General features: G+C 33.4%; 1 protein-coding gene across 9 annotated transcripts in view; it reads left to right on the forward strand.

The window, feature by feature from the left end:
- Positions 1-27,574, forward strand: part of dlg1 (MAGUK family member discs large 1) — a 327,809-nt gene that overhangs the window by 246,171 nt on the left and 54,064 nt on the right. For 8 of the 9 annotated variants that reach the window (XM_018460682.1, XM_018460684.1, XM_018460683.1 and 5 more), the window contains 3 exons: positions 1,245-1,457; positions 5,555-5,717; positions 8,615-8,753. In XM_018460682.1, the coding sequence (XP_018316184.1) occupies positions 1,245-1,457; positions 5,555-5,717; positions 8,615-8,753 (515 nt within the window). The remainder of the gene's footprint in view (positions 1-1,244; positions 1,458-5,554; positions 5,718-8,614; positions 8,754-27,574) is intronic. The other variant, XM_018460681.1, reaches the window with a different exon arrangement.

Genomic DNA, 27,574 nt, shown 5'->3' on the forward strand with positions numbered 1-27,574 from the left:
TGGAAAGAACAACTTTTTCGAGAGAATCGTCAAAAGTTTTTGAGATATATCTACTTGAGAGGTGATACGAGTCAACATGTTATTAACCTTCCCAGGCTGGAAATAACAATGAGGAAGATATAAAAGCTTTATGGTCGGAACATTCTAGATATTATTCTGACATAAAGTCGTAGTTATACTTCGTTGCGTGTAAACGCATCTTTACACTGAACCAAAACTGTACGTAAATATAATAAAATATTCATTGAATTATGAAAAAATAATGAAAATTGCTCCAATGAATTCTCATAATGATTTAGATTATAAAACTATTACTAGAATTCATTGCAAGAATGAATATATAGTTGTATAAATGAATCCAGTTATTGTATCAATGAATTAACTACATTAAGTCGGATATTGATTAACGATCATTCATTGGATCAAAAATGAACAAAATTTTTTTCAGTGTAGGATAGGAATACGGTCACAAGCAATTCGATTTTACAATTTCGATTCATGGATGAGTCGCAATTAAATTTAATTTAAGATTAAATGAAATATTGCACATCAAATTTTTATCCAATAGTCATTATATTTCATTACATTTACTAAATTAATATAATTTAAACATGAACATGTAATCAAAATAACGCTTTATTTATACAAATATTAAAGATATTTGTTAAAAATTACATTATTTTTTTATTAAATTACTGTTATTTTATATAATTGTTTTATAGCATTAATGTGTGATTATAAATAATAACAGAAAAGATACTCCTCGCATATTTTAATTTTAAATATTTTAAATATTTAATTTTAAATATTTTTTTTTAATATTTTAAATATTTGCATCATGAAAAAGTATATCAATCGGCAATCGAAACATCTTTCAATGCCTCTGTATAAAGTTTAAATAACCACCTTAGTAACGATATAAACGGGTCTTTAAAGAGAATGGCGCCGAACAGAAACAAATCCACTTTATAAATCTCACCGAGTAAACGAGAGTAGTTTGAAAGAGGATATATCTCTCCGATCAGCTATTGAGCGGGCATTTAATTACGTGGAGATTCATTGTTACACCGGGAATGAAAAAGCACGCGAAGCTTTTTTTTAAACGCTTCTCAGATGAAAGCGATGTCTCTTAAAATTTGAACTTTGTAGAATTTACTCGTTGATCGGGCATTCGCGATGCCTTCCAAGCCCTCCTCCTTCTTTCCTATATTCAATTAACGTCATGTTCGCGCATTGATTTTCAGTATGTACGCCGACGGAAACACACGCAGTTGATGGAGATCGAGCTGATCAAGGGTAACAAGGGTCTTGGCTTCAGTATCGCCGGTGGTATCGGTAATCAACATATACCAGGTGACAACGGAATCTATGTGACCAAAATCATGGACGGCGGGGCTGCCCAAGTGGATGGTCGTCTCGTTGTCGGCGATAAATTGGTAGCCGTCAGGAATGCTCTGGTAAGTAAACATATATACATACCAAGTTTGGCTTTTGCGTCGTGTTTCTTTCGCCAAAATATCGGCGTAATAGTCGACTTAATAGAGATGATATCGTATCTTTTTATGGATTACATTATGATTATAAAGACAAGTGTTGAATTGCACGTAACATCGTACGATAAATATTTCAAGGTCAAAGCGTTGTAAGCTCGTCTATGCGTCGAAAAACATGATCGTTTGTAACCGAAATGTAACACGTGTTCATAGAAAAATGAGGCTGTGATTATTTTTTCATTCTAATAAAAAGCAGTTGTGGAACTGTCCATTAGCAATATTTCTTTCTTCTCTTTTTCTCTCTTGAAAATATAAACATAGATAGATAGATCGTGTTTTTTGAGACTCATCCATAATTGATCACGACTATTTACAATTAACAATCGTTTTAAAAATGAGACTTTTTATATGTTACATATATATTACACATTATACATATACCTATCATTTATTAAATTACTTCTAAAAATGATTTTTTTCAGTGTAACAACTAAAAAAACGTGATTTTTGTGTTATTATCTTGAATAAATTAAATAAAGATTATTAATCATCAAAAGTAAATAACTTAAATAATAATAAGTTAAACAAAATTGATACATGAATAAATCAAATAAGAAAAAGTCAAATGCAGTTGAAGCTAGCTTATTGCCTAATAACATTTTAATTATATAAATTGCGCAATTACTGTCAGATTTGAAACACAAAGTGAAGTTGTAATAATATTACAGTTAAAATAATATTACAAATTAAATTAATTGATTTGATAATAACGCTATTGGCACTTTAAAATATTGTAAAAAATGTATTGGCAAAAATAAGCCCTTAATTGGCGTTTTCCTATTTATTGGATAACTAACTTGATGAAAAATTGTCAAAATCGTCACAATTTACAAAGACTGATTTTTCAAGAAGTTTGAAACGAAAATAACATTTGTTCATATTAAGAATATATATTTTTTACCAATATTATTTGATTAGTCAATAATTTTTTGTCAAATTGTGAAATTTTTCTCCTTTTTTTTTGAGAAACTTAATTTTTTTAGTTATATCACTTTTAAAGTAAGGGAGCGATATGTTAAGTGGAATAAAATATTACACTGTGTTACTCATATAAAACATAGACTGCGAGAAAGTTTCGGGACGTTGTCGTAAATTGGAAAAATTTTCATGCCGAAAGTTTAATCAAACGCCGATCTTACAAAAGAGATCCCGTCCTTATAATCTTTAAAATTTTATGGTAACGATAAATGGAACTTATGATAAGTTTCAAGGAATCGCACGAAATATGGAGAATATATAAAGATAAGACTTTTGAATGCTCTTCTTCGACAACGTCTGAATACCTTCTTATCATGAATCTTCTTCGATTTCAGAATACAATTCAAAACACAAATAAAATAGCAGTCTTCGTTTCGAAGGTGTAGAAAATAAATTCGCGATCGGAGAATGCATATATATAAATTCCTATGAAAAAGAGAGTTGTGATATCTACGCTCCAACAAATCTGGAGAGAAGGAGAGAACCATTTCGAGTTTTATAATTACTCCCGAAAACTTCGAGCTTACGCGCGCCAAAACTAATTACCGTACAATCGATAATTACTTTGCCACGCGGGAGAATAAAACGTAGACAGCAAGAAAGTTCCCGGACACCGTCGTAAACAACTGATTGCGAGTAAATTTCCATGCCGAAAATTTAATTGAGTCTCGATCTGTTCTTTTCATCTCTTCGCCATTATAAATTTTAAAATTTTATAATTTTCGTTGAAAAAAATTCGTGATACGAGTTCTATGGGACTGCTAAAAATATATCTAAAGTGTTTTTGACAATCTCAAGGAACGTGCCACGAATTTTTTCCATTAAATTATAAAATCTTAAATTTAAAATTAAAAAGATTCTACCTTTCTTTCTTATAAAATATATCTTACACTGATAATAAACTCTCTTTCTCTCTCTCTCTCTCTCTCTCTCTCTCTCTCTCTCTTGAGACAGAGAGTGAATCAGTACTCAATTGAATACTTTTAATATACAATAAAAATTTTTTAAGTTTTTTTTCTTAATAAATCAAATAACATAATTTTAAATTTCATGTCCTATTTTTACTAAAAATTAAAGATAATTTGTCTTTTAGTGTCTCATTTTTCTGCTTATTTATTATATCAATATCTTAATTTGTGAAAAATAAAAAGAAAAACATATTTGTAATTAATCATACGCAAGTACGTTTAGAAGTGGAAAAAATCGACGCTTCAATCTCGATATTAGCTTGACTACCGATTATCACCTTCAAAAAATAACAAAGGCAAGCCTTTCAACGCACTTTTATACCATAAAGAGAAAAAGAGAAAGCGCCTTTCCATCATACTAGTATGCGCGTATTCTGCACTTCACCCTCCGGCGACAGTCATAAATCAAACCGGCCGTTCGGCGGCTTTAATCGGCGCTTTTTTTGCGCTACTCCCAGATGGGTGCCTTAAAGGTGGTGAAATCGCTGAAGCGAAAAATCGTAGACTAGCGAAGGTCGACTTGTCGTCGACAGAAACTGTATATCGGTGACGGAAGAGCTATCAATTACTTCGACGGCGCTTTGGAAAACCGCCCTAATCTACTTTTCCTGTCCGTGCTGATTCTTAGAGAATGAGATGTTTGATCTCACTCACTGATTATCGCTTAAAAATATAAAATCTGTTCAATAGTATTGTTTGTTTAATTATCGTATAGATATATTATATATAATTTGTTAATATATTTTTTACGGAGGATGCTATAATTTTGTGCAGGCAATCGCGTTATTAATATTATTTAAAATTTTACGTCATTATACCTACATTTCAAAATAAAAAAATAAATAAATAAAGAGAAATAAAGAAAAAAATATTCTGTAATGCTTTAATTAAAGAAAAAAAATTTTATGGTATGATGTAATATATATTTCTAATTTCTTGATTTGTTACATTAAGCTAATGAAGATTAAATTTCATCACAGAGAATTAAGGTATATTATATTTATTGTTTGCTATTTAATTTAAAGCAATGCCACAATTCATGAACGGATTAAAAATCCATTAGAATGCATTGTATTTGCTGGTCTTTCAATGCGTATCAGCTCGATAATAACCGCGATTGATTGCCTCTTATGTCTGTTTCTATTAATGTAGATTAACTTTAATCTCGGTTTAATTTGTTATCTTTCTTTAATTCTTAGAATTAGAAAAAGATGAAAAGTTAGTTGAACTTTATTTAAACTGCATTAGTAGAAACGAGCATTAAAAGAAAGAATCGCAGTGGACGAAACAAGGAAGGAAACGGAAGAAGATGAGAGGAGACCACAGGTTGAGACAGGGGAAATTGAATGAGAAATATCAATTATCGCAGGCTCGTGACGTCATCATCGAATTGTTTATATACCACTCGACTATATCAAGTTGTTTCAGAAATAGTCTCTTCCCTTATATAAGAGAGAAGAGGGTTGATTGCTTGATAAACAGAAGGGAAAAGTGAGACATTTCCCAGAGAGTAATATCCGCGTGAAGAATGAATAAAAATGTAGGGAATTAATGTGGATGCTATAAGAAGTAAACGGCCCAGTGATTGGACATGTATACCTATGTTGGACACTTACACAAAATTTATTATTATTAATTTTAAATGTTTTTTTATTATAATATTATACATTTAATTATATTTAAAGATTATTTATAAAAAAATTTGACATTAATAATAATATAAATAAATAAATTTTTGTGTAAATGTTCGGACATGGTATAATATCCGCTCACTGGAACGTTTACCTTAATCGTAAAAATGTATCTCGCTCGTTCATATTACATCTGTATTCTGTTCGACATTTCGCGATATGATTTTATACGTAAATGCAAACGATAGTTTCTAGCAGCTCATTCTATATATATATATATATATATATATATCGTTAACGATGTAATGTATTATATTTCAAATTTTGATCTGTGCAAATAAATAGGCGGCGACGTTTCAAATAATTGTCTTCGACTAGTCAATATCAAATCATATGATTGAAGAAGAGCACATATTGGTTTCAGCAGGGCGATAAAAATTTGGAAAATGTGACACACGAAGAGGCAGTGGCGACTCTAAAAGCAACTCAAGATCGCGTCGTACTTTTGGTTTCCAAGACGGAAGGTGGAATCATCCCCCCACCTCCTCCTCCAATAGCGACGGACAATTCTCTCTCACCTCAACCACGTAAGTCATCGAATTTCTTTAATTTTTTACTTATACTGTTTAACAAAATCAAAACGTCACAAAAAATTAATTATGCCTAACAATGATGCATTTAAATTTTCGTGTTCAAGTATTTTTTCATTAGTAAATTTAATTAACTTGCACTTCGAAAGTATGCAACAATTCGCAATTAGATAATTAAGGAAATTCTAAGTGACAGAATTATCGACATTATAAGTTAGAAAGTTTTCCGAATTGGCTGTACAGAATGTTAAATTCTTTTACACAATTAAAATACTCACAAAAGGAATGGTCGAGAAAATCGGAAAAAAGTTAAAAAAAACTACATTTACCTAGTATCATTGCAATTTTTTAACTTTTTTCGATTTTCTCGTTAAATCGACTGTTCTTTTTTTTGTGAGTATTTAATTGTGTAAAAGGATTTTACAATCTCTGTACAGCCAATTTGGAGAACTTTTTAACTTTAATATCGATAATTCTGTCACTTTAGGATCTTCCTTAAATATATTTTTAATTTAATTGAAAATGAACGTTAAAAACGTGCATGTTCATCTCATTGCATTCACAATTTCACTATTTTCATTGCGGTAAAGAAAAAAGTGTCGAAAGGTAAATGCTTTTATTAAAATGTCTGTACCGTTTCTTTTATATTTATATAATAGATGTATATTTAAAAAAATCACGAGAACTTATTTATACATTTCGAATCACTTGAAATAGATCTCATAAGTAAAATATAGTGCTCTAATTTATACTTTCCCAAGTTATTTATATTTCTGAATTCATTGATCTTTTTTATAATATTAGACTATACCTTTATATTGTATAAGGATAGAATACACAGTGTCATATAAACGCTACTTGAACACAATCTCGTTGACTATCAATCAAGCGACAAAATAAAATCACAGCGTGAAATCTGTGATTTTATTTCATCATCCGTGATTTACGCGACGGAGACAGCCGAAGATTCTTAAAGCCGTATGCGCTGTAATAACCGACCTTTTACAAGAAATGTCGCCCTACCTCCATCGTCGCATCTAATCACATTTTTTGCCGCCACTTTTTCGTAAGATCTCGATCGAAATAATAATTACGGCATTCTATTAATTATTCAAACCTGTCTGCGCGACGTGTTAAAATTCAAATCAACTGTCACTCCCGTACTCCTCCGCCAGCTGGAAATAAACGCGGATAAATTTCCGTGAGATCCGCGCGTCGAGAGGTGCGGAAATGAATTTTTGATCCGCGGGTCTTCCCCGTCATCCGGACTTTTACTGATGATCAGGTCGTAACTTATTCATCAGTCTCGTAAAACGGAGCTCGTAAAACTCATCCCGAAACGCACACGGATGTCTTACCTTCTTTTCCCGTTTATCGCGTGTGCTACAAATACGGTACACCGCACGTCGAAAATGTTCGATTAAAGAACTCTCGAGAAAATGTGAGTGTTAAAATGCCACACGCGATGTCGAAAAACAATCCCTTCGGTTTTTCTTGTGAATTAACAAAGTTTCTTTAAGTATTAATGCATAAAATTAGCGATCATAGGTTGAGAAATTGATTATTATTTTGAAACAGTAGCTTTTCTCCTTATCGTTGTACGAAAGGTGAAAGACCGCTTTTCGAGATATTAAAGATACATAGAGCGGCGCGTCGTGACTGTATTTTTATCCTACAGTAATATTTCCGTATTTATTTTTCTACAAACGGGAAAAACAGCACAGTACAAACACTATAGTTCTCAACTTCGATATGAAAGAGAAAAAGCGGACTCAACAGTGGCGGTTTCATGCCGACTGAATTCAAATTGCCCCTTTAATGCTGTGGCATATCGGTGCCCCGCGGGATTATCCGAATATTTGCTTTAATCTCCAGACGCAACCGAGAGTTTCTCGGAGAAGCCATCTTGACGCGAATAAACAAGTCCGCTCTAGATCGAGATCACTGTTTTCTATTTTGATGTAGGTATTATCTACGTTTTATGTAATACTTGCAAAAAAATAAATAAAATTTCCAAGTGCAATACAATATCGTAATTATAAATTATATTTTATTATTATTTTAATAAATAATACTACATATGTATAGCATATACGATAAACGAAAGAGAGAATTATATTTAATTAAGAATTTATTTTTTTTTTTTTTTTAGGCACTACATTATTTAAACTAATAGCTATATTTAAGCGTTACAAGTAATGTCTAGAATTAATAAAAAATTTTTTAATTAATTTAATATTATATGTATTTTTATATCAGAAAATAAAGATACTATTTTTTACTAAAATTAATAAAAAAATTAATATTAATATAATATATGATACAAACAAAAAAGAAGGTAAGCATAATCGCAGATTATAATATTGACATTTGTCATCATCGTATATATAATATGTATCATATATTAATTGTTATACAGGGTGATCCGAAATTCGTGAATTCGGAGTACAGGACATAATACTTTATGTTAAAACAAACAACTTTTTCCTTTAGCAAAATTGCGTCCGACAAGTAGTTTTTTCAGGAGAGCGTGTTAAAGTTAACGAATAAGCGCGTTCAATAATATTGAACAATAAGAGTAATTTATTATATATTATTTTAAGTGATATAAAATAATATATATATTAAATATATATGATATATGTATATTTAAATACACGATTTTGTCCTTAAAACGTGTTTCTAAATTAATTATTAATAATAAAAAATCATTCTATCATGAAAATAAAGAAGAGCTTGTATATCAGTGAATGTTTATTTGTACTATCGGATAGATTTAATATCCGTTACACACAACGAAATAATAATATTAGAAATAGAAAACATCGGTGGGATTTGTTGATGATTTTCTACGTATGTATAACAGACGATGTCCCTAATTTTTTGTTTGATAGGTAAGCAAAACGGTTCCGTGTCCGCAATGGAAAACAACACCGCGGCTCTACCATACTCGCAGGAATCACGCCACGCGTCATCTCTTGCTCTACACGGTACCGGGACACCACGGACAGTTTCCCAGGAGGATGTGTCACGGTGAGTCTCTCTCTCTCTCTCTCTCTCTCTTTCTCTTTACTATTTTTTAGAGATTGCACGCGAGTCGGCCGCTTCTGGTCAACATCTAGTAGTCCTTTTACGAAGATTGCGGTACGCCATATCCGCCACCGATCCTCTCTCGCGAACGTAAAACAGGTCTCGTTCGCTGGTCACGTCCAATACTTTCGGGATGCACCGAGCGCTCGCCCTCTCACAATCCGTTCGTTCGTACGTGATTTAATTTAATGCCGCGTTGCGCGTTACACGACCGGCTCGTTTTATATTACTGTACTATTTTCTCGATAATAACGCGAGTTTGCAAACTCAAAAACGTAAATGTGCCGTTGAAATAGGCTATTTGTTCGCGTTCTTGTCGATTTATTGAACTGATCCGTCGACCAATCGTGCAAAACGTGGTACTAATTTCAAAAGTAAACCGAGTGAAACGGATAAACTGTATCGGACGGGTATTTCCGAGGGGTCGATGAGCAATGCGAATCCAGTGAAGGGTAAAGAGCTTGTGGTAGAACCGGTGCGCACAAGCTAATTGCCGATGGATTAAAGGCTTATCGAATTGGCCCCGACTATACCATGGAGGTGGGATTGCTCCGGACACATTATGTACCTCTGCTGAAGGCTTACTCACGCCAGTTCGGTTCCTCCTATTGACCTGTCCGTTCGTTGTTAACCCCTTTCGAATACTACTGCGAGACTCCAATATCGCCGTGTTCCCGGGACTGTCCGGGTTAAGGTCGTCACTGAACATCGCGCGAACGGAATAGAAGATCAGATAAAGCAGAAATGAACTTAGACCGATATCGAATTACCTCTCGAAATCTTTCAATCGATTTTAATGAATCTTAGTCATTTCTTCATTCACATATCTTAAATTTAGCTTTTTATATTGCTTTGCTTTAATAATATATTTTACGACAAATTTAATTAATAAATAATTGTAGAAAGATTAATTAACAGAATCTATTTATTCAATTTTAATTTAAAAGTAAAATGGTAAAAGCTAGTGAAATTATATTCTTATCATAAATCTTCTTAATTATATTTTTATCATAAATCTTCTTAATCCTCTAGAGATGACATCTTATCATCTTGTTGTTAAAAAGAAATTTCTCTTTACTAATTTTTCTTAAAATTGTCTTGTAAGTGAATAATCTATCGATACATATTCCGCAAATATCGATGTATAACGTTTTAAAAGTACTGTATTTCACTATTTAGTGCTGCATATATTTTCATTTTCAGTTCTTAAGTGTAATTAATTTGTATAGAATTTATCCCGAATTTAATTTTAAACTGAACATTGCAAATATGCGACATTCGCTCGTAAAGGGTTAGGAACAAATTATTGTGTGATGTAACACAGAGACTATTTTCTCTGTAAAAATCTAAGTACCACTAATTTGTAAGTTAGCAGTCGTAATTAAAAATTGTTTACAAATTAAACTTTAGGAATAGATTAGCGAATAGATAAATATCTTGTAATAAATTTTAAATAGACTTTGCTGTTATAAAATTTGTATTTAAGATCTAATTATGAAGAAACATAATGTTAAAAATAAGCAAATCATGGAAAATGTTGGCAAGTCCAAATTGCATAAAAAATTTCTTCTTAAAAGATTTTACGAATATCTGTAGAAGTTATACATATACAGAATATTTTATTTCTATGTTGTTTTAAAAAGTTTTATATTCACGCTTTCTTATTTTTGCACTCGAGTAGTTCTTCAATTTTATTAAAGAGAGTGTAACTTGATATATGTATGCATATATAAAATTAATCATAGGAACGTTAAAAATGATATATATACATATAAATATTTAAAATGTTTTGAGAAAATTTTCTATGCACGTAATATATAAATTCATTTTAATCTAATCTTCCATTTCTCCTGCTCGAAGAATTCTATTGAAGAGAGTAGAATCTCCGTTCGATAAGATATAGAAAATTTGACTTTGATCGAGAGAAAGGAATTCAAAAATAGCGCGCGAGGAACAACTAATTGTACTCTACTCTTGACTTATATATCTGCACCAGATTGCTGAAAGTCATTCCGCAGTTAAACATTACCATGAATGGAATATTTCATTAAGCCGACCAGCCGCCACCAAAGTTTCGCACACCTGTGCGCCGCCGGCTCACTGTCCATTTATTCAGCTTTCCGAGCTGCATATAGACTCTATCACTTGCATTATTTTCCGAGTACACTATTCATTTGAATCCCATCAATTCAATGTTTCTTCTTTTATTAATTTTCGTTTTAACTAATCAATGATCACAAGATAACGCTTGATGCCCAATGATTATTAAAGATCAAAGCATTCATTGTCCATTTAGTTAACATCACATTTAATTAATATCAAATTTAACAAGTCTGAAAAGAGAAAATTAAAATAATATAATTAAATATAAATACACAAAAAATGATATATATAGACAATAATAAGATTGAAAGACCGCTAATGTTAAACGTAATAATTTTAAATTAAGAAGCGCCATAACGGTCAGAACGTTAAGATGTTGAACTATTGTAAATTCATTTAAATGAATTAATTTCAGAAATGATAATTGCGTGCCGATATGGTTGTCGGACTTTCAACGCAATCAAATCTGAAAATATTAATAATCCCCCCAAATTCCCCAACTTGATATATATAGGTTTTTTGTATATGTTACATTAGATTTATATTTTATATTTGGTTGTATGGTTAGTCATTGAATAAAAATTGCAGAGTGCACTCTCAGCTCACGCGTAATTTTAATTGACTTTAATGACGTTAATTCAATTTAATGACGTCTCATCGTTGAAAAAAACAAAGACCTTTCTCTCTGACCATTCTGTCATCTCGAGGCAGCGAATTTTACGCGAGACGTCGCGCTTCGTGGGGAAACAATTCGCGTGCGCACGTCAAAGAGGGAAATATCACGAAAGAAACAAAGCCTGTCCGTACTCGGCGGACTGTAATTTTTATCTCGTTTGATTGGAACAATTCCGGGCGTTGATTGGCAAACTCGATCGTCTTTGTTTTCCGCGGCTTTGACGTGTACGCATTGCGGCTCGGAAAGTTCTCCTCGAGTAAATTTCTTGTTCGCGTTTTTATTTGCATGTTTCATCGGATACTTCTTGTCGATACCGCACCGACTACGTCGAATGTGTCGCAAAATGCAGATGCATTTTTATTGTGCGATGCTCTGTATCGCAACGAATGCTCGCGACACATCCACAAATGCGCGTTTTTAATTACTCGAACGTGTCCAAGAATACCATACCCTGAGTCGTTGTCTTAGTTACATATACATATCGTGAATACATTATAAAAATTTCAATGTAGTTCATAGCTAGCACTCTGCTCTATTTATTCGTAATCACACTTCCAGAAAATGGTTATAAATTCTTGCAATTTAAAGGATATCCTCTCTTTGCTTTTTTAAGAGATTTGCTCAGGAATTCGATTGAGCTTTTAATGCCCGTTTCCACCAATGTAGATTAATCTTAATTTTGATTTAACTTATTCTTCATCTTTTTCTAATTCGTAGAACTAGAAAAGATGTTTCAAGTTGGACTAAGATTGAAGTTAAGCTACCTTAGTAGAAACGATCATAAATCTTTCATTAATCTTCCGTCAAATTGGATTTTAAAGGCACAATCGATTTTTTGGTAAATAAATTTAAATTTGTAAAAGAAATAAATAAGTAAAATTCAATCCGACTTCTATGATAGTAAAAGCTCAGCGTTAAAGCTTTCACAAGTACGCAAGAATTTTTTCAGATTTTTAAACAGTCCGGAGCAATATAAAAATCTGTACTGAGGCTCTCAAAGACCAAGGTTGCTGATGGAGATTCAAAATTCCCCATAGTCGACGGAGGGTTAGTTATGGCTTTTTCGATACGAATAATATTACAATAATTAGTGCCATACCATTTCTTAGCGGTGTAATCCGCTATTACATATGTACACGGATGAACACATTCGAGTGTGCATGTAGTACCACGCGCACGGTTGCATCTCCGAAATGCGGGCCAAGGTCGCAGCTGGCCCGGGTCACGAATGAGCTACTGGATCCGACCAATCTCGCTTACGTGATGCGGCATCCTCCCTGCATCGATCCGTTTGCGTCCCACTGCATCCTTGCTTAATACTGCCGACTTCTCATCGTCGTGATGCTATTTACTTTCTTGTACTAGTAAAAATTTATTACACAATTATTATTAATTGAAGATTACACTGAAGAAAAAGATTCACTAAATCTTACTACATATTTCTTTGAATATACTAGGCAAACATTTATTTATAGTAAATAAATATTTATTAAAGAATAATATTTAAATCAAATTAATGATTTTTATATCAAATAAATAGATGTTTACATTTAGTAAATATTTGCTTAGAATTATTCAAACAAATATTTATTAAAATTTTGTATTTTTTCAGTATAGATAATTCTAAATATAATAAAAAATCAATTTAAGTGCAGGAAAGTGTAAGAAACATACAATTTCACAATCCGAATAAATAACTGTCGATTTGTTCATTACGATGCATATTTAGTATTATCATAAATAAGCTCGCATAACTTTTTGAATATGCCTGTAGACTTCCTGAATTTCAAAGAGGAAAAGACTCCGTTATTACTCTTTAAAGAATTACCATATTATTTTTATTTTGTAACGCGTTCTGAGTACAAACGACGTGTTGCGACTTATCAAGAGCGCTTTACTCTGTTATTGTAGCTCTTGATAGTCAACATAGAATTCCTTCATCCGGCTCATTGTGTCACACCCTCGTGTGTAACTGAGTAAATTTAATTTCTTCTGTAACTCTCGTCCCGTCGGACATCCTGGCCGGAGATGTCAGGTCCAGAACTAGGAAACCCGTCGTGAACAATAGTGTCCTAGGTGCGAAAAGGATGTCATGAAAAATTTTCTCGACAAGTTTGCATTCAACCGGAAATACTGACTATACGAGTGTGAAGATTTTGCGAGATGTTTTTTAAATATAAGAATAAATAATTATTAACATTAAATATTTGGAAATATTTTTTGAACTTCTTTGAATTTTATATATTTTGTGCTTTTTAAATTTTTTGATTTGTTTATATTATTCTTTACGTTTTTATATTTTCCTTTTTAATCTGTATATACTTTTCTAGTTTTGTGTAGTATTTTCTGAAATTTGCAAATACTTAATTTTAATTTATTCTATATATTATATAATAAAAATCTGATTTTTTAAAATCATTTATCTATTTTGCACAAATAAATATATTTTTCTTGTTGTAAAATATAACGTTGCTGCGGGAACTTGTGGAACAATGCAATATTGGTAATCCTTTTTAATTCCATGGACGTTTTAACGTTTTAATGGGCTTACTGCAAATTTTGCACTTCCGTAATGCGTGACGATGCTCATCGGAAGCCGAAAGCATGTGAAGCGAGGATTAAGAACGCTTTTACGCCGGACAATTTTCAGGGATGTGGCAGCTTTTACATTGAAGAATAATGGATTTCCTGGTGCGAGATGATCCCATATTATTTGGCGGGGTAGCTGTGCCAACCGAGAATTTTCCACGAGCTTTCCAGCAAAGATCCTCGAATTTCTTTTTCTTTTTTTATCTGTCCTTTTCTCTCTTACAGACATGACACCGAGAATTGTTGCATTGTTCACCGGACTTCCTGAGTTCCTGCGAATTTTTTTGTCACATTTTTTTCGGCACAGTTATCTGCGCATGTTTTTGAAAACGGTTAATACTTCCTACTTCTAATTTGCGAAGCATAACGTCAGTTGAAAAGAGTTATCTATATCTTTTTTCCTATATTAATTAGTATTTTAATTCGTGGGGTTTAATTAAATAATAAATTAATTTTCATAAATTTTATTTGTTTGATATTTGCCTATATGCAAATAAATGGAATAATGTAAGAGGAAAAATTGTATATGTTCAATTTCCTGAACTATTTTTTTCTATAATTTTTATATCTTATTATTTTGATATAACATTACTAAAATACGTTTAGTGTTGAAAATAGTTTTCTATAATAAAGTTGATACAATATTTGTCGGTAGTTAAATCAACAGCAAGTTAAAATTTATTTAATCCTTCTTTGTGGTAAATTGTGTTTCCAGTGTAACTAAAATAAATTTGTTACCATAGCACGCACAATGCTATGGTATGAGTCTTTGAACCGTGCCATCTGTAGCGAAATATGCGCTTGCTACCGCATAACGGGTGCATTTGCACAGTTTGTTTAATTTACAGTCCACGACCCAATTCTGGACCGTTCTGTATAATGTATCGTTTGTTGCGGCACGATCTCTAGAGAGCCGTTGTCTAGGAAACGTGGCATTGCGAGATACGTTTAATTCGTAGAAATGTAAATGATAAACATTTCTTAGAATTAAATAATGTAACTAAGAAAGAAACATCTTTCAGTTCATTGTGTTATGTACGGAAAAACATTTGTGTGTGTGTGCGTGCGCGTGCGTATATCCAATTATTTTCTGTTTTAAATTTTCTCCATAAAGCGCTCACATAAACAAATATACAAAAACAGAATTAACGTATCAATTAAAAGCAAAGTTAATTTTGTGAATGAAATATCATAGACTTATATGTTTCAAGCACTATTAAAATGATGAATATTTTCAATCAATTTTACACATATATATTATACTAATTACATCAATTAATCAGTATATTGAAATCTTTCTATTAGTTCTATACATGTGGAAGCATAGGTATCAGTTTGAAGATATACATTAAATTATATTGAAAATTATATTTATCAATCAGCATTTAAAATATATCTTTTATAAAGTTAAAAGAATGAAAAATACGAGAGAATTATATTTGAAAAAAAAAAGATGCCTGACAGCCTATTAATCTTGTGCTAGTGATCCATGATCGCGGAAAGAAAGGGACTTGGATATCGAGAGACTTATAATCGTGATCGATCGAAGGATGCAGTCTGTCGCGAGTTTCGCTGAAACGGTCGTTTTCCGCGGTCTGGTTGCCGGCGGTCGACTGTTAACGAGCTTGGTGGCCGGAAGTGCCTGTGCAGAAATGACTTGTAACCGGCAAATGTCTGTGCGGACTCGTAGGATTCACAGACCAATAAGTCTTTCGGTGGCGGCGGCGTGCAATGTGATAACGCTGGCTCAGCCGTCGCGACGCCGCCAGACGCCGTCGTTAAGAGAGAGAGGAGAAAATTTCTCGGTTGCGTTCGACCGTGGTGCCGGCGTCGTTTAGCGGCGTTCGTTTTCACGGTCTGACAAAAGCGTATCACCGATATCACGACGCCCAGTCAGCGCGATATTGGCTCTTCTCTCCGTTTTGCACTCGTTGTGGCACAACGTGAAGATTTTACTTAACGTGGATATAGATTCCACATATCATCCGTGAGAGAGTTTGAAAAAACAAAAAAGTAATGAAATATAGACACTACATTTATTTTTGTCTAAATTATTTTTGAGAAATGTTTCATATATTTAGATATCAGTAAGTGATTAATAAATATATCATTTGAAAATTCAGAGCTATAATGATTGGTACACACAAGTATAGAGTGTAAACTTAACGAATTATATATCTTTTTAAAAGTAATATAATATTTATATACGTGAAATAAAGAAGCTTTCGATAACGTTTTTATGACATGCGTAAAGCTTCTTACGGAGACAGAGTTGGCGGGTTATCGTGGCGTTGAGTAGCCCGGATATTTCATTAACCAGCCGGAAGTTATGTCGGAAATGTGAGAGTAGAGAAGCGACGTTCTCCTGGCTACAGCATAGGAATGATATTGCTTAGCAAGATAGGAGATCGAAAAGCGTATCGTGAGGAAATGCAGATTCTTCCGCGGCGAAAGCTGCGGAATTGAAAATTTTCCAGTTTAAACTCGCATTTTCGTGCGTTGCAGGAATTTTCTGCATTAATTTTACGCGATGTACAAAGTGCTTTTCGCAAAAGTTGCACGGACGGATTCGACGTCCGTCGTCCGCAGCGGAGTCGATCGTAAAACTTGATATCAACCGAAGATAAAATGGAGATAGGGTCGAACAGGATTTCAGAAGTAAAATGAAACGTGTCATCACGAGACTAAAAACCAGGCAAAATGAATTCCGAGAACCAATTAAACTTGCACGAACCCGAAAGCTGCTTCACAACCCTTCTTTAATACTTCTCGCTTCCGTTTCCTCTCCTATCGTCAAAATTCTGATAAGACATGGAAGCTTCACTTTATTTTGCATTTTATTTTGGAAATTTAATTTAAAACAATCTTAGTACAAATAATTTTTCCTACTTTCGCACAATACGTCTATAATAACTTTTTTTCACTAAAGACGACGAATATCTGATATAATTAAATTTTTATTTTTTTACCTAAACATTATACATAAGAAAATTTCATTACATAAGGAATTTCTAATTTTATAATATTTATACAACATAATTTATCGAATAAATTAAATTTGCAGAAAAACAAATTTTTAATAAATCAGTATATGCTTAAAATTGCATATATAAGTTGCATTTCCAGTAAAAAATGTTGGAAAGATACCCAAAACGCATCAAAAAATTAAAAGGAATGATTATACATATGAACTAACTTATTAAAGTAAATTATTATTCGAATTATAGATATATTAATCCGAGAATGCTAATGAGGAACGGTTATTATCAATTTGTGTAATTCAATATATAAAAGTATAGGATTACGGAATTAATACGCAGGAACAAATAAAGCACAATACGATATTGATAATCGGTCATAATTAACAGCCGTACAATATGATAGCAATTATACGCAGAATATATTGTTATTCGAATTACTCTCCAAATTTTATATTTTCAATTTATCTCGTTTACTATAATCCTTTACTTTCTATATATGTATCTCTCGAGTTTCTCCATCAGGCTGAGAACAATAAAAAAGTTCATTTATCTTTCGGTTTCGTCAATCATAGAAAATGTCTTTCCGCATCACACCCCCTTCTTAACCCCACCGAGGCTAATCTTCTCTAGGACTTGGTATTCTGTCATATTATTTCAACGTTCTTTTTGCACCTCCTTTTCTGGAGGAGAAGCTCGTCAGTTTCGCGGAAAGCTCGCAATTAAATCTTCCAACGAGGCGTGCGACTAATCCGGAATCCTCCATCCTTTTTTCGAGAATACGTACTCGCACGCACACATATAGACGCGAACGCAGTTGCGCTCATACACGTTATGAAAGCTTCAAGCGAAAACAAGTGGTCGACGTTATTAATGGCTGCCCTTTCGTCGCGAAGTGTAGACATTGCGAATTAATCAAAAGCATCCCGCTGTCGCGCCCCACAATGAAATTGGAGCGAGATAATCTGGCCCTTACTCTTTGAAGCCGCTCTAAGAAACGTGATTAATGGTTTTTCGTGGGACGTCAGGATCGAATCGTTACGACATCCGAATCATTTTTTTACGTAGACCGCTCGAGAGAGATCCACCGATCTTACTTTAAAAACATAAAACGAACTCAGACTCGACTTCCTTTCCGTAATTTGAGGTCAGTGTGAAGACTGGTTTTTCTCTTATCTTCTTTTTACTGTCATTACACAGTTATCATTAAACAACCTTTTTACTGATATTTTCCGGAATGTGAACGGTTTAATCAGAAAGTTAATAAAAATTACATTAAATATTAACTTTTCACGCTGACTAGTGAATCTGAGAAATACTTTTCTAAATATTTTAAGACACTTCTTCATAAGAAACGATTTTCTGTAATTTTTTTTTTAAAACCAAATTACTTTTTTCTTTTAATCTATAGCACTGTAAGCAAGACGTAACTTGCGGATATCGATTTGTAGAACAATACACAAGAATGATTACGGATATTCATCTATTATTCTTTTAACACTCGCGAGATGAAAACTTTATCATGATGAAATCCCTCATTTCTCATGTCAAAGATCTTTATAACTGTTCATAGGTCTTCTGCTTTTATCTTGTAATTCCAGATTGATAAGATTGATTCTGTCATCGTAGAGTAACTAGTCGAAAATAGTTCTTTTTAGTCGTATCTCACAACTTAAATGTCATAATCGTTCACGCACCTCTCGTCACAATCAACATTTATCGCGTCCAAAGTGCGCTGTCACACAAAGTCCCTAATATCCAGTAATAGCACACGTTCTCTCAGCACGTGACTCGAGAAATTACTGCACGTCCAGGCGAGCGCAGAATCGCATTAGGCGAGTTTGTTACGGTGTTCAAAAGATCCTTTTGAGGGTACTGCCGAGAGACCGAAGCCAAGTTGGCGACGGATTCCACCCGAAAGCGCGTGTTGAGCCAACACTTCTCAAGTCGCTCTCTTGGCCGACGAACCTTGTACGTTCATTAGACAAGTTTGCGACGTTTTCGGTGTCCGTTGGAAGCGACACTCAGTGGGCCTATCCTATTTACTCCATACGTATTGTGTACGTATCCTTCGCCAGTCTCGAAACTCGCGTGGCATGGCAGTCGTGAAGATTTAGCAAATGCTCTGTGATCCAGTTATTAACCGTTGAGTAATATCTGTTGTTAGTTGCTGGCGGCGACTCGGTATGTTGGCGAATTAATCAACTCGGTAAACTCTAAGTCCAGATTTGTCAATCTTGCAGTGGTTGCGGGACGTAGTGAAGCTCCGCTTGAGCGAGACGTAAGTGTCGGTGAAAGTTTACCTTGAGATGATGAATCTCTCGGGCGTGTATCGTCGTTGTTGGAGATACGATTGTTAAGCACCAATGGACAGTAGATTTATGGGCAAATCGATGGAAACCATGACGACTAAGGTACTTTGTATGAAAGCAGAGAGTTGAGATAAAATAATACAAATATAAATAAAACTACTCCGTAAGCTCATTGACGTGTTTAAGGATTTTTTAAGTTACAGTTTATTTCGACAATTGATGATATTTATATTTCTTTACATTACTTATAATTTACCGTTTTATCGGCAATTTTTAAACTCATATTGGTACCACAGAGATTGTGATCACAATAAATATAGGATAGACTTAAGCGAATCGGATCAATTTTCGTTTATTGATTAAAAAAATAATCAGAATTTTTATTATTAAGTTTTATTATAAATTCTTAATTTTTATAACTTTGGTTTAGGTTTATATAATAAAATAATACATAAACATGGTATTTCTTATTGCGAAAAAATCAAGAAAATGGAATTATTCAATTAATTCCAAAATCGACGGACGAAGTCTAGACACTGTAAAAAGCATCATAATTTGCGTAAGAGTTCCAACACACCTTTTCGTTACAAAATTTATGATTTTTTGGGGAATGATTTTATATGAGAGGCAAAATTTCTTCGTGCACTCACGATCTCTGCATTTGTATCGTCGACTGACACTGGATAGCACGCAATAGAGAACTGTTGTTTATTGTTTCCGGTACAGAGGAAGCGCGTGGAAGTAATTATAGTATGATAAAACAGGTTGTTTGAAAAAAAAACAAAATTACTAACTATCGATTAACTTTTTATATAACTGATCTCTTATATTGATCCAATTCGTTCTGATTCGATTCGCCTCTACTCACACTGTAGTTATATCGTAAATGCGTATGAACGTGTTTAGATTGAGTTACTATACTATTGTAGTATACGCGATTCCTCTTTGACGGATAGAAATTCTCTGCAGCGTGTTTCGCGGTGCGAAATTATCGCGAGACACAATGACAGTATTGCAACGACGTATCAATCGCGTGACGTCGCAAATTTACGTAATGTGACCGATGAAACGTCACAATTCTCAAGCGCAAGCGTAAATCATTAACATCATGCGGCAATGAAGTTGCGGCGCAGATCGGCAAGACGACAGATCGTTACATCAGAGCGATCGCATCTCCCGATGCAGGAGACATGCGCGCGTGTTTGCATTCGTGCGTGCTTACGTGCATTCGCGGGCAACAATGTGGGAAGGTTGCGCAACCACGCCGCCAGTTATGCGATTAATGCGCGCGCCATTGTACCGAACTGTGTCACCAAGTACATACGGAGATCGGGAGCGCTTCTGGGACGCGCGATACCGCGATAGGCGAGGTACTCCAATGGTGAACAATAAGCTTCGAAACGCCGACCATATAACAAGCGCTGTCTCGTTGCGTTCCTCTCGAACTGCATTTCGTGTATCACCGACTTCTCAATTATTGTGTTTTACTTCCAATTTTCCCCTGAATTTTTGAATGATTTTTTTCTAAGTAAGAACTCCATCAAATACGGTGTCTCCTTCTTTCTCTCTTGTAATTTTGTATTTCAACGTAAAGTATTCTAGACATTCTAGTAATTACTTAAATCTTAATCCTCCGTTTGTAATCTTTTTAGCACAAGTGAAATTTTACTTCTAAATTTCTCCGAAATGAAAGAAGGTCAGGAGTTCGACTCTCTCTTCTAAAACATTTTGTACAATAATATCTAGTAAATATCGTGTCATATTTATTGTATTTGTAATAGAGATGTTGAAAAGTTATTCTGAATTTTTTTTCACATTTTTTGAAAACCTAAAACAATAAAAACATTTGAATCGGACAAAAAAGACCCAGATTGTAAATGAACGGTTCAATAAAGCTGATGCACGTATAGACCTTTTACTTTCCGTATAATTAACATTTATAAGTGATAGATAGATACTAGAATATTTTGTCAGATATAAAATCACTGATTTAAATATTTCGATACAGAAGCCATACTTATCGAATTTTATCGGAAGAACTGTGATGAATAACGATGCTCATTGAGCTTACTAATAACTTATGAGTGACTCACTCGTTTACTGATTCACTGTAACTCCCGCAAATCTGTGTCACCGTTCGCGAACATTCATGACGTGTCAAATAAGAAATATCAAACATAATTTGAATATAACTAAATTAATTATATAATTTCTCTCTCTCCCCCTCTCTCTCTCTCGTTTTGATTAAACGTGATTCATTAAGTTAGAATAAATATATTTAAAATTGATTTTATAAAAAAATATAATTAAAAAATTTTAAAGTTAGCTAAAATTTCAGCTCAAATTTTGACACAGTAAAATTAAATGTTATTTAATGCGATAACAATTAGTAAAACTATCTTAAAATTGGATTGGTTAAATAATTGAAATCCGATAGTATTATAATTTGATAATCCTAAAGTAATTAGGATAATTAAACATGGCCGGAGACACTACCGCGTCTCCTGATGATAAGACGAGAATACTAATAATAATTAACGAATACTGACATTCCGAATATCCGCTAATGACTCACTCGATGAAATCACATATTCTCGGTGTGAATGGCACAAATTTTCACATTCCAACGATGCGAAAGGAAATTCTAGTTATATAACGAGGGATTATCAGTTATAACAGTATTTTACAATATAGAAACAGTGATAAAATTTTTAATGTATCTATTACTATAATAAATGAAAAAAGGCTGTTGAATTTTTTATCGAAACATTAATTAATTATTGCATGTAATTAAGTATAGAAATAAACCGAGATAATAAAAGAAGACAATCACATGAAATTAACTTTTGTATAAATATAATTAATGCACAGAGATAATATATTGAGCTAAATATATACGAACACAAGATTCACTCGTTTAAAATGTAGCCGATATTTTTTCGCAGATTATCGATAAATCACTCTATAATCCTTTGAGTTGTTGCGATAAATTCCTCGTGAAAGTGTCAATCTAAAAATGCCATCTTGCGTATCCCAAACGTCGTTTTACACGTCACGTTTCCACGATAAACGCGTCTGCGATTTATGGAAAATGATAAACTCACAGTGAATTCTTGCCAAATATTGATATTTCTAATCTTTTGAAAAAAAAAGTTTGTTACTTGTATTTGAATGCATCTGAAAAGAAATGAAAGGAAAAAAAAATTCAAAATCATCAGCTTTAATAAAACGAATATGGTCGTGATGAGAAAAACTAATACGTTATAAGATAAAATAAACTCTATTTAAATTTCCAAATATAATTATCTGAAATAATTTCACATTACATCTAATATTGCTTCTTTGTTAGAGGCTCTTTTGATATGAAAAAAATGGCTTTGGTAATTAATAATATATTCATATAACAAATCAAACAAAGATTCTTTATAAATCAAAAGAAATTGGAAAGAATAAGGGCAATACGAGTCAGGCGCAGAAGACGTCGCGCAAATAATACATCCGTATAATAAAGAAGTTTTACGCTGTATTATTTGCGCGACGTCTTCTGCGCCTGACTCCTATTGCCCTTATTCTTTCAAATTTCTTTTAACAATATATTGATGCTTTTTTAAATTTGAATAATTTCTATATAGAGATTTTACATTATACTCGTACAATTGTCAACATATAAATGGGGATGCAATATTAAATAAATAAAAAATGATCTTTATATTTTATACGTAAAGGCTTCTTTCTAATAATTTAATTATTTTATATCATTCTATCAAATAAAAAAAATTATTTTTATACTTATTATAATAGCCCTAGTCTAATTCGCGTGATGTATGACGATACGTCATAAGATTGTTCAAATATGTTAAGAAGCGTGAATATTAATTTTTTTTATCTTTAGAATCATTTTTCTCAAAAGTTTGTTTTATGCGAAGATTTGAATTTTGATTTTATTTATCCATGTATTTCTTTTTCGGCAACAGTATCTGTTCTAAAAATAAGGCATGTTCTCTCTCTCTCTCTCTCTCTCTCTCTCTTTCCATACTGCCGTAAAGGGAAATCAACTAGGTACGTGCCTTCGTTAGGCGTTTCTCAAGAGACGTGTCGGAATGTCATATTATACGTGCTTTACCGTTTGCACTTCGCGTTAGAAATCGCATCTTGCTGTCGTCGTTCTCGTCATCATTTGCGGTTACCGACATCCTGTCACTATCGATATACGTATGCATACAAGGTATATAAAGGCCGGTACAGTGACCGATAGTACAACAGAGTATCACGATACCGTTACGCTATAACGGAGACGGAATAGAAAGTCCTCAATCCCATACGGTCGTCGCGTTGAATCGATTCTCTTCTAATTGCGAAATCGTTAACCCTCGCAATTTTCTCCCGATACCGCAAAAGTAAAAATACAATAAAATTCTTACGAGAAATCGAAGGTTGAACGGAACTAATCTCGAGTTGTTCTCGAGAGAATTGATAGTTATTATTAATTGTGTTACTTATAATATAGAAGAGGATTTATTATTTTCATTTTAATATTATTTTATGTTATTATTATTATAAATATTTCTTTGCACAATTGTACAATTTGATTGCTATTATTTCTCTAATTGGTCTTCTAATTTTTTACTGTTGTTTTTTAAGATATTCGTAAATAGACAATTATAATTCGAAATTCGACCGCCGAGAAAAAATCAAGAAATAATTTCGATCAAATCAGATTTAATGCTTAAAATTTAAGCATTAAGTGTGAATTTTATGTGCATATCCAATTCTGCAAAATATGCGCCGAAATAATTTTCAGCCTTGAAATGCCATTATAAACAGAACTAGAATAATAATATCACTAATTAAATTGACAACAATTTAATAGTATTGATGTGCTAATAAGTATCTTAAAAACTGTAAATAATTTACTGCGAAAAATATTCTCAGCCGATTCTTTTCATGGCGATATCGCCGATATCTTTTTGATACCGATCACAGAAAGTAAGGAATTTGAATTTTATGACGGAAGAGGTACGCCACCTGCCATGACACGTCATCAAAATTTTTGATGGTACTGCTCTCTCTTTCTCTTATCAAACTAAATTCCCGCTGTAAAACCTTGATGCTACCGAAGTGTATTCGGCCGGAAATGCAATAACCGGCCATGCGGGATCTCAGGAAAGGGAGTCATCGATGAAGACGAACGACGTATCTCCCGCGCGAGTTGCATTCGTAATCGAGCGGTTCGTCCTCCTCTCCTCTTCTCTCCTCTTCGGTCACGCTATCGTGTCAGAATCGTGAGTCAGAAAACGGCGGTGTGGTCGACGCAGTGGAAAAGGAAGGGTCCTCTCCTACGGCCTCGAGACTACCTCGACACTTTTCACGATACGTTCTTATGCCGTGCGTCTATGCGACCGATGGGTTTGTCGCACGTCTTCTGTGTTTCGTCGGTAGATCTGTTGTGCACGTGCCAGCATATAAAAGACAACCGTATTGCGGCGAAGGATGACCCGATTAGTTATCTCTCTGTGCAGCTGAAGTGAGTTATTGCGATAACGAACATAGACCTTGTTCGCGAGAGTCACGGGTGAAGTATACGCGATACACTGTTGAATCTATAGCGTCAAATTTAACCTAACGTGAGTCGCCACTGCTCCTACTAAATATATCGTTATTTTTTACCAAAACGATAGTTAAATTTGACACTATGTTATATCAATTTGATACTGTATACTGCCAACTATAACTATTGTTTTAGTCTAAAATAATGATATGATTGAGTAGGAGCAGTGGCGACTCACGTTAAGTTAAATTTGACACTGTAGATCTAACAGTGTAAGGATATGTATCCTGAGTGTAGCGTGTTGCGGTGACCAGCGAGCGAGAGATACCATCACGCCGTCGTCGGGATAGGTGTGCGTGACAACGTATGGGAAGATGATTACTGTGTTACATGCTCGAAACTTGACGCACAGAATCGGAAGAAAGTCCTGCAAAAAGCAGCTCGATCGCGTTATTACTGTTAATGTTAACGGATGATGAAACAACGCGTATAATGCTGTTTCATAAGGTATGTTGGAAATATGATCGATCGTTATTCCTCACTGCGTGTGCAGCGTTGTGTATGGCTGCGTTCAACATAAAAAGCAACTTTGCAACTGTTGTAAAATTCTTCAATATGATTGGTTTTACCCTTAGTTCTTTACTGGCACTAAATATATAAATCATCAATCATATTAAAGAACAGAATTATCACAAAACTGGAAATCAGGGAAATCAAGGAGAAAGGTCAGAAAAATTGAAAACTGAAAATTAGAAAGGTTAGGGAAATCTGGGAATTTTGCAAAATTTTTTGGAAAATTAAAATTCTTTGTCTTAAAACTCTTCTTCTAACTTTAAAGAAGTTCAATATGCGTACATTATATCTAGGTAGTTTTGCTATCAACTTAACAATTAAATGGAAGCAGTATCAATATTAATAGTAATCTATATTATTATGTTAAATTGCTTTTGCAAAAATTTGACGGTTTCCAAATCAGGAAGTACAAAAAAATTTCAAATATTATTAAACTCGTTAGGAAAAATCATGAAATTTTGTCTGAAAGTTAAAAAAAAGATGTGAAATTTTAGGATGAGGAGTTTGTAACAATCCTGAAGAATCTTATAACAATTGCAAAATTGCTTTTTCTGTCGAACGCAGTCAACGCAAACTTGTGAGTGCATTCGAGGATATAGTCATCTGCACAAGCCTTATTCAGTTGCCTTATTCAGTCGGATTGAATTAATCATCGAATTAATATATTTTTAAGTACATACATGTAAACGATTTATGCTTAATTTGTGTTTCACGACCGAAATTATTAATCCCATTATTCATCGTTTGCAACACATAATTTGAAATTCCGTTACAAATCCGTCGAGAGAGATCCGTCGCACAGCTTCTCGCTGTCGATAGTGATCGCGAAGCAATTATTTGCCTTGGCAGTGCCGTTCCGCATCGACAATTTTCACGACCCCGCTGCATTTGCCTCTTTCGTGCCTTCCGCACTCGTTCCGCTCGTCCGATCGCAGTATATTTTTCAGCAACCGGTATCCGCGCCGACCGTGCGTGTTGCATTGTGAATGCACGCGAGTGCGCACTTTCCGTCGCGCGATACAATCGGCGGCGGAATCGGGAGATGCAGCGACGCGTCCTACCTGTCTGCCTGTTCTCCCTGTGCACGACACCACCAATGCTAAAAATAAACTTCAACGACAATAATGTGATTTATTCCGATTTTGGATAAGCCACGGCGTATTGCGGCATATCCGTGGTTCGAAACCACAGGCGACTTACTTATTATTTATGACTTCAAAACACAGTAAACTTAATGAAAATTAACAAGTATAATTGACTCTCTTTGAACTACGTCAAAAATAATAAACAATAAGGAGAATATAAGCCAAACCGCAGGATCTTATTGCAAATTATCTATTCATCATTTAAATACATGTAAACGTTTCGACTGTTAATCCAGTCATCTTTGGTACAACAAATTGTTAAATAGACGTGAAATAAAAACTTATTTTTAGGACCCTCTCTGTACAGCCTTGGCCAAAAATATTAGGCACTTATATTCTGTTTATTTGGCTCAAATTCTTTTATCTGCATTGTTTCCTATTATACCGGTATTACATACATGAATTTAAATAAGTTTTAAATAAAGGATAATTTACAGCAAATACTATAAATCAATTTTTGAGTTATACAATGGTTAATAAAGTGCCTAATATTTTTGGCCAAACCTAGGCTGTACGTGGTTTTTATTCTTTATTTTATACAAGATTTTTACATATTAATTTGCCGTGAGCGATATAAGAAACTAATCTTTCTATATTACATTATATAAACTGAACAATAAATTGGAAATTTAACTCGGCATTATGTAATAAAAATATGTAACACGACTACGAAGGTAGAATTTTTAAACCTCAGCTAAATTAATTTAAATTGTAATAATATATAAAATTTTTGGAATATTTTATATATTAAGATTGATTCTTGGATAAATTATTCATCAAAATTCTTTTTAAACTTTTTCTTATAACAGACATAGAGTAGTTGTGGAAGGAACATCATCT

Source organism: Mycetomoellerius zeteki, unplaced genomic scaffold (genome assembly GCF_001594055.1).
Source record: "Mycetomoellerius zeteki isolate Tzet28-1 unplaced genomic scaffold, Tzet1.0 scaffold96, whole genome shotgun sequence".
NCBI lineage: Eukaryota > Metazoa > Arthropoda > Insecta > Hymenoptera > Formicidae > Mycetomoellerius > Mycetomoellerius zeteki.